At 69.3% G+C, this 7,467-nt stretch overlaps 1 protein-coding gene across 1 annotated transcript; it reads right to left on the bottom strand.

The window, feature by feature from the left end:
• Positions 1-836: 836 nt before the first annotated feature.
• On the bottom strand, positions 837-4,291 carry MRPS24 (mitochondrial ribosomal protein S24). The gene is made up of 4 exons (XM_062637671.1): positions 4,208-4,291; positions 2,515-2,583; positions 2,312-2,423; positions 837-1,120 (listed from the first exon to the last, which is right to left on the bottom strand). The coding sequence occupies exons 1-4, from the start codon at positions 4,238-4,240 to the stop codon at positions 837-839; spliced, it is 498 nt and encodes a 165-aa protein (XP_062493655.1). The 5' UTR covers positions 4,241-4,291.
• Positions 4,292-7,467: the final 3,176 nt, after the last annotated feature.

Genomic DNA, 7,467 nt, shown 5'->3' with positions numbered 1-7,467 from the left:
GGCAGGGGGGGAGCTCTGTGGGGCAGGGGGCGGAGCTCTGTGGGGCAGGGTGGGAGCTCTGTGGGGCAGGGTGGGGGCTCTGTGGGGCAGGGGTGGCTCTGTGGGGCAGAGTGAGGGGGCTCTGTGGGGCAGGGTGGGGGCTCTGTGGGGCAGGGGGCGGAGCTCTGTGGGGCGGGGGGCGGGGCTCAGATGTGTTTGTAGATGGGCGGCGCGGGCAGGGGTGGCTCTGTGGGGCAGGGGGGGAGCTCTGTGGGGCAGAGTGAGGGCTCTGTGGGGCGGGGGGGGCTCTGTGGGGCGGGGTGAGGGGGCACTGTGGGGCAGGGTGAGGGCTCTGTGGGGCAGGGGGAGGGCTCTGTGGGGCAGGGGGCGGAGCTCTGTGGGGCAGGGTGGGAGCTCTGTGGGGCAGGGTGGGGGCTCTGTGGGGCAGGGTGAGGGCTCTGTGGGGCAGGGTGAGGGCTCTGTGGGGCAGGGGGCGGAGCTCTGTGGGGTGGGGGGGGGCTCAGATGTGTTTGTAGACGGGTGCTGCTGGCAGGGGTGGCTCTGTGGGGCGGGGGGCGGGGCTCTGTGGGGCAGGGGGCGGAGCTCTGTGGGGCAGGGGTGAGGGCTCTGTGGGGCGGGGTGGGGGCTCTGTGGGGCGGGGGGCGGGGCTCAGATGTGTTTGTAGACGGTTGCCGCTGGCAGGGGTGGCTCTGTGGGGCGGGGGGTGAGGGCTCAGATGTGTTTGTAGATGGGTGGTGCTGGCAGGGGTGGCTCTGTGGGGCAGGGTGGGGGCTGTGTGGGGCAGGGTGAGGGCTCTGTGGGGCAGGGGGCGGGGCTCTGTGGGGCAGGGTGGGGGCTCAGATGTGTTTGTAGACGGGCGGTGCGGGCAGGGCCAGGAGCTCGATGCGCACGGGGCTCCGGTAGAGGCCGCTCAGCAGCGCCTCGGCCCAGCCCTGCAGGAACAGGAGCTGCGGCGCCGGGAGCGCGCGCGCCACCACCGCGCTCACCACGAGCGCGCGCCCGCGCCGGCGCAGCAGGGGCGGGGCCAGGAGCGCGCCCGGGAAGGTCCCGCGCAGGAAGCGGCGCGCGAAGGCGTCCTCGAGAGCGCGCTCGGCGGCGCCCCCCTCCGAGCACAGGTTCCCTGCGGCGCCACTCGTGAGCGCGCGCCCGCGCAGCCACCCTGACCCGCGCGCCCCCATGGCGCCCCACGGCCCTGCCCCACAGCACCCTCCTGACCCACACATCCCCATGGCCCTGCCCCATGGCCCTGACCCACAGCACCCTCGTGATCCACACATCCCCATAGCCCAGCCCCACAGCACCCTCCTGACCCACACATCCCCATAGCCCAGCCCCACAGCACCCTCGTGACCCACACATCCCCATAGCCCTGCCCCACAGCACCCTCCTGACCCACACGTCCCCATGGCCCTGCCCCACGGCCCTGCCCCACAGCACCCTCGTGACCCACACATCCCCATGGCCCTGCCCCACAGCACCCTCGTGACCCACACATCCCCATGGCCCTGCCCCACAGCACCCTCGTGACCCACACATCCCCATAGCCCAGCCCCACAGCACCCTCGTGACCCACACATCCCCATAGCCCTGCCCCATGGCCCTGTCCCACAGCACCCTCCTGACCCACACGCCCCATTCCCCACCGTGCCCCACACATCCCCATAGCCCATCTCCACAGCACCCTCCTGACCCACACATCCCCATAGCCCATCTCCACAGCACCCTCGTGACCCGCGCGTCCCCATGGCGCCCCATGGCCCTGCCCCACAGCACCCTCATGACCCACACGCCCCATTCCCCACCGTGTCCCACACATCCCCATGGCACCCCATGGCCCATAGCCACAGCACCCTCGTGCCCCACACATCCCATTCCCCATTGTGCCCATTGCCCCCCACATATCCCCAGGACACCAAAGAGCCCCACACGTCCCCATCCCCACAATGCCCATGGGTCCTGGCCCCACATTCCTCTGTGCCCCACGTGTCCCCACCATGCCCCTGAGCCCCACACCTGAGTCCCCAAAGTACCCACGTGCCCCACACATCCCATTCCCCACCATTCGCACTGCCCCACACATCCCAACAGTGCCCCATGGCCCATCTCCACGGCACCCTCCTGCCCCACACATCTCCATCCCCACCGTGCCCATTGCCCCACACATCCCCATGGCGCCCCATGGCCCATCTCCACGGCACCCTCCTGCCCCACACATCTCCATCCCCACCGTCCCCACGCGCCCCACCGGTCCCCACAGCACCCCAAGGCCTGTGACCGCCCCGCGCCCCACACGTCGCGGCGTGGGACCCACCGGTGTGCAGCGAGAGCCACCCCTTGCGGTGCCCGATGTGGTGGGGCCCATGGGCCTGCTCGTACGTCACTGCCTTGTCCCCCTTGCCCACGCGCACCCGCCCGGCACGAGCCTGGGGGAGGGCAGCGCTATGGGGTGCCCCATAGAGAGCTGGGGGGGGGGGAGGGCACAGAGAGCTGGGGGGCAGGGGGGACCCGCTTTACCTTGAGGCAGGGGGGGGTGCTGTGCAGGTGCCGGGTGCCATCGGGGACAGGGCGGATGTGGGGCAGAGCCTGTGGGGTGACAATGGGTGAGGGGTCCCCATTGCCCCCTAGTGCCCCCATTGCCCCCATTGCCCCCACTTCCCCCATTGTCCTCATTGCCCCCAATGCCCCCCAGTGCCCCCATTGCCCCCATTGTCCCCATTGCCCTCCTTGCCCCCATTGCCCTCATTGCCCCCCCTTGCCCCCATTGCCCCCAGTGCCCCCCATTGCCCCCATTGCCCCCATTGCCCCCAATGCCCCCACTTCCCCCATTGTCCCCATTGCGCTCATTGCCCCCCCTTGCCCCCATTGCCCCCATTGCCCCCATTGTCCTCATTGCCCCCAATGCCCCCCAGTGCCCCCATTGCCCCCATTGTCCCCATTGCCCTCCTTGCCCCCATTGCCCTCATTGCCCCCCCTTGCCCCCATTGCCCCCCAGTGCCCCCCATTGCCCCCATTGCCCCCAATGCCCCCACTTCCCCCATTGTCCCCATTGCGCTCATTGCCCCCCCTTGCCCCCATTGCCCCCATTGCCCCACAGTGCCCCCATTGCCCCCATTGTCCCCAATGCCCCCATTGCCCCCCCTTGCCCCCATTGTCCCCATTGCCCCCATTGTCCCCATTGCCCCCATCCCCGGGGCCCCTCTGCGTCCCCGGTGCCCCCCATAGCTCCCATGCCCGCACCCCACTGCCCACAACGCCCTCCCCATCCCATGGCCCCCATTACCCATTGCCCCCGGTTCCTCCCGTACCCGGTGCCCCCCATATCCCGTGTCCCCCATAGCGAGTGGCCCCCATATCCCCCATAGCGAGTGCTCCCTATGTCCCCCATAGCGAGGGCCCCCCATATCCCATGTTCCCCATAGCGAGTGCCCCCCATATCCCCCATAGCGAGGGCCCCCCATATCCCATGTCCCCCATAGCGAGGGCCCCCCTATCCCCACTGTCCCCCATAGCGGGTGACCCCCATATCCCGTGCGCCCCATAGCGGCTGCCCCCCATATCCCCCACATCCTGTGCGCCCTATAGTGGGTGCCCCCCATATCCCCCACATCCCGTGCCCCCCATAGCGGCTGCCCCCCTATCCCCACTGTCCGCCATAGCGCGTGCCCCCATATCCCGTGTGCCCCATAGCGAGTGCTCCCCATGTCCCCCATAGCGAGTGCCCCCCGTGCCCCCCATAGCGGCTGTCCCCCACATCCCGTGCCCCCCACATCCCGTGCCCCCCACATCCCGTGCCCCCCACATCCCGTGCCCCCCATGTCCCGCATCCCCCAAAGCGGGTGCCCCCCATATCCCCCACATCCTGTGCGCCCTATAGCGGGTGCCCCCCATATCCCCCACATCCTGTGCGCCCTATAGCGGGTGCCCCCCATATCCCCCACATCCCGTGCCCCCCACAGCGGCTGCCCCCCTATCCCCACTGTCCGCCATAGCGCGTGCCCCCATATCCCGTGTGCCCCATAGCGAGTGCTCCCCATGTCCCCCATAGGGAGTGCCCCCCGTGCCCCCCATAGCGGCTGCCCCCCATCCCCACTGTCCCACATAGCGGGTGCCCCCATATCCCGTGTGCCCCATAGCGGGTACCCCCGTGCCCCCCATCCCCACTCCCCCCATGTCTCTGGAGCCCCCCCGTTCCCGTTCCCGTCCCTACCCTCAAGGCCCGGACAACCGCGGGCGCCGCCATCTTGACCCTGGGCAGCGGCGGCGTCAGCGCCCCCTGGCGGCTGGAGGCCGCGGAGGAGGAGTCCGGAGGCGCTGGGGGGGGGCAGTGGGGGGGGGTCCCCTTGGGCTCCCCCGTTGGCTGTGGGGGGACCCCGCCCCCCCCGGCTGGGTGCGGTGGGGATGGGGGGGGGGGGAGGGGATGGGGGGGATGGGGGGGGGATGGGGGGGATGGGGGGGATGGGGGGGGGGGTGGGGGGGATGGGGGGGGGGGCCCTTCCCGCTGGCACCGGAGCCACCCCCGGGGACATGAATGGGGACAGAGGGAAGTGGGGGGGTAGGGGAGCGGGGGGGAGTGTATGGGATATGGGGTGTGGGATGTGGGGTGTGGGGTGTGGGGTGTGGGATATGGGGTGTGGGGTGTGTCCCATGGCACACACAGACAACGGGGGCACGGGGGGCAATGGGGACAATGGGGAAAATGGGGGCAATGGAGACAGTGGGGGGAACGGGGCAATGGGGTCAATGGGGGGCAATGGGGACAACGGGGGCAATGGGGACAGTGGGGGGATGGGGACAATGGGGGCAATGGGGACAATGGGGGTGATGGGGACAATGGGGGCAGTGGGGACAATGGGGGCAATGGGGACAATGGGGACAATGGGGGGCAGTGGGGGGAAGTGGGGGCAATGGGGCCAATGGGGGCAATGGGGGCAATGGGGGCAGTGGAGGCAGTGGGGGCAATGGGGACAATAGGGCAATGGGGGCAATGAGGGGCAATGGGGCAAGGGGGGGCAATGGGGGGCAGTGGGGGCAATGGGGAAAATGGGGGGCAATGGGGGCAGTGGGGGCCAATGGGGGCAATGGGGGGCAGTGGGAGGCAGTGGGGGGCAATGGGGGGCAATGGGGGCAATGGAGGGCAATGGAGGGCAATGGGGGGCAGTGGGGGCAATGGGGGCCAATGGGGGCAATGGGGGGCAGTGGGAGGCAGTGGGGGGCAATGGGGGGCAATGGGGGCAATGGGGGCAATGGGGGGCAGTGGGGGCAATGGGGGCAATGGGGGGCAATGGGGGCAATGGGGGCAATGGGGGCAGTGGGGGCAATGGAGGGCAATGGGGGGCAGTGGGGGCAATGGGGACAATGGGGCAATGGGGCAATGGGGTCAATGGGGGCACTGGGGGCAATGAGGACAATGGGGGGCAATGGGGAAAATGGGGACAATGGGGGCAATGGGGGTAATGGGGGGCAGTGGGGGGCAATGGGGCAATGGGGGCACTGGGCGCAATGGGGGGCAATGGGGACAATGGGGGGCAATGGGGGAAAATGGGGACAATGGGGCAATGGAGGGCAATGGGGGGCAGTGGGGGGCAATGGGGCAATGGGGGCAATGGGGGGCAGTGGGAGGCAATGAGGGCAATGGGGGCAATGGGGGCAATGGGGACAGTGGGGGCAATGGGGGTAATGGGGGGCAATGGGGGGTAATGGGGGGCAATGGGGCGAGGGGGGGAATGGGGGCAATGGGGGTAATGGGGGCAATGGGGACAACGGGGGCAATGGGGACAGTGGGGGGAACGGGGGGCAATGGGGACAATAGGGAAAATGGGGGCAATGGAGACAGTGGGGGCAATGGGGACAATGGGGGGCAATGGGGAAAATGGGGACAATGGGGGCAATGGGGGTAATGGGGGCAATGGAGGTCAACGGGGGGCAGTGGGAGGCAGTGGGGTGCAATGGGGACAATGGAGGGCAATGGGGGCAATGGGGGGCAGTGGGGGCAATGGGGCAGTGGGGGCACTGGGGTGCAATGGGGGGCAATGGGGGCAATGGGGCAATGGGGGCAATGGGGGCCAGTGGGGGCAATGGGGGCAATGGGGGCAATGGGGAAATGGGGGCCAGTGGGGGCAATGGGGCAATGGGGGCAATGGGGGGCAGTGGAAGCAATGGGGGGCAGTGGGGGTTGGGTGCGGCCCCTCCCCCCGTGACCCTTTGCGCCCCCCCCGCCCGGCCCCGCCGCGCCCCTGCACGAGAGCCCTCGAGTGGGGGCGGGGCCCTGCCGGGAACGGGAGGGGACGGGGAGGGGGAGGGGGAGGGGGGCACCCATGGGTGCTGGGGGGGGAGGGGTGCGGGGGAACGGGGGGGGGCGTGGAGGAAGTGGGGGGATGGGGGGGGAATGGGGCCATGGCCGGGGGGGAGACGCGGGGGAGGGAGGGAGGGGGGGTGGGGCCGTGGGGTCCCGGTGCCCGCAGCCCCCCCAGCTCCTCCCCCCCTCTGCACCCCGGCACCGGCGCCCTCAGGACCCCCAACGTGACCCCGTGACCCCTCATTGCCCCCCAGGACCCCCTATCGCCATGGCCCCATAGCCCCATAGCCCCGTAGCCCCATAGCCCCGTAGCCCCGTAGCCCCATAGCTCCATAGCCCCATAGCCCCATAGCCCCATAGTCCCATAGCCCCATAGCCCCATAGCCCCGTAGCCCCGTAGCCCCATAGCCCCATAGCCCCGTAGCCCCGTAGCCCCATAGCTCCATAGCCCCATAGCCCCATAGCCCCATAGCCCCATAGCCCCATAGCCCCATAGCCCCGTAGCCCCATAGCCCCATAGCCCCGTAGCCCCGTAGCCCCATAGCCCTGTAGCCCCATAGCTCCATAGCTCCATAGCCCCATAGCCCCGTAGCCCCATAGCCCCGTAGCCCTGTAGCCCCATAGCCCCATAGCCCCATAGCCCCATAGCCCCGTAGCCCCATAGCCCCGTAGCCCTGTAGCCCCATAGCCCTGTAGCCCCATAGCTCCATAGCTCCATAGCCCCATAGCCCCATAGCCCCGTAGCCCTGTAGCCCCATAGCTCCATAGCCCCATAGCCCCATAGCCCCATAGCTCCATAGCCCCGTAGCCCCATAGCCCCGTAGCCCTGTAGCCCCATAGCTCCATAGCCCCATAGCCCCATAGCCCCACAGTTCCATAGCCCCATAGCCCCATAGCCCCGTAGCCCCATAGCCCCGTAGCCCTGTAGCCCCATAGCTCCATAGCCCCATAGCCCCATAGCCCCATAGCCCCGTAGCCCCATAGCCCCATAGCCCTGTAGCCCCATAGCTCCATAGCCCCATAGCCCCATAGCTCCATAGCCCCATAGCCCCGTAGACCCGTAGCCCCATAGCCCCATAGCCCCGTAGCCCCATAGCCACATAGCCCTGTAGCCCCATAGCCACATAGCCCTGTAGCCCCATAGCTCCATAGCCCAATAGCCCCATAGCCCC

This window comes from Pezoporus occidentalis, unplaced genomic scaffold (genome assembly GCF_034315485.1).
Source record: "Pezoporus occidentalis ecotype Australia unplaced genomic scaffold, CSIRO_AGI_Poc_V1 ctg532, whole genome shotgun sequence".
NCBI lineage: Eukaryota > Metazoa > Chordata > Aves > Psittaciformes > Psittacidae > Pezoporus > Pezoporus occidentalis.
The sequence above is the reverse complement of the archived record's forward strand: the minus strand, read 5'-3'. Positions and strand labels throughout refer to the sequence as shown.

What these genes read in the sequence shown, in the direction of transcription:
- MRPS24 (XM_062637671.1), bottom strand. Translation starts at nt 4,240, where the DNA reads ATGGCGGCGCCCGCGGTTGTCCGGGCCTTGAGG. An exon ending in GCACCCCCCCCTGCCTCAAG is followed by an intron (nt 2,424 to 2,514) that starts GTAAAGCGGGTC and finishes GCCCTCCCCCAG; the next exon opens with GCTCGTGCCGGGCGGGTGCG. An exon ending in GTGGCTCTCGCTGCACACCG is followed by an intron (nt 1,121 to 2,311) that starts GTGGGTCCCACG and finishes GTGGCGCCGCAG; the next exon opens with GGAACCTGTGCTCGGAGGGG.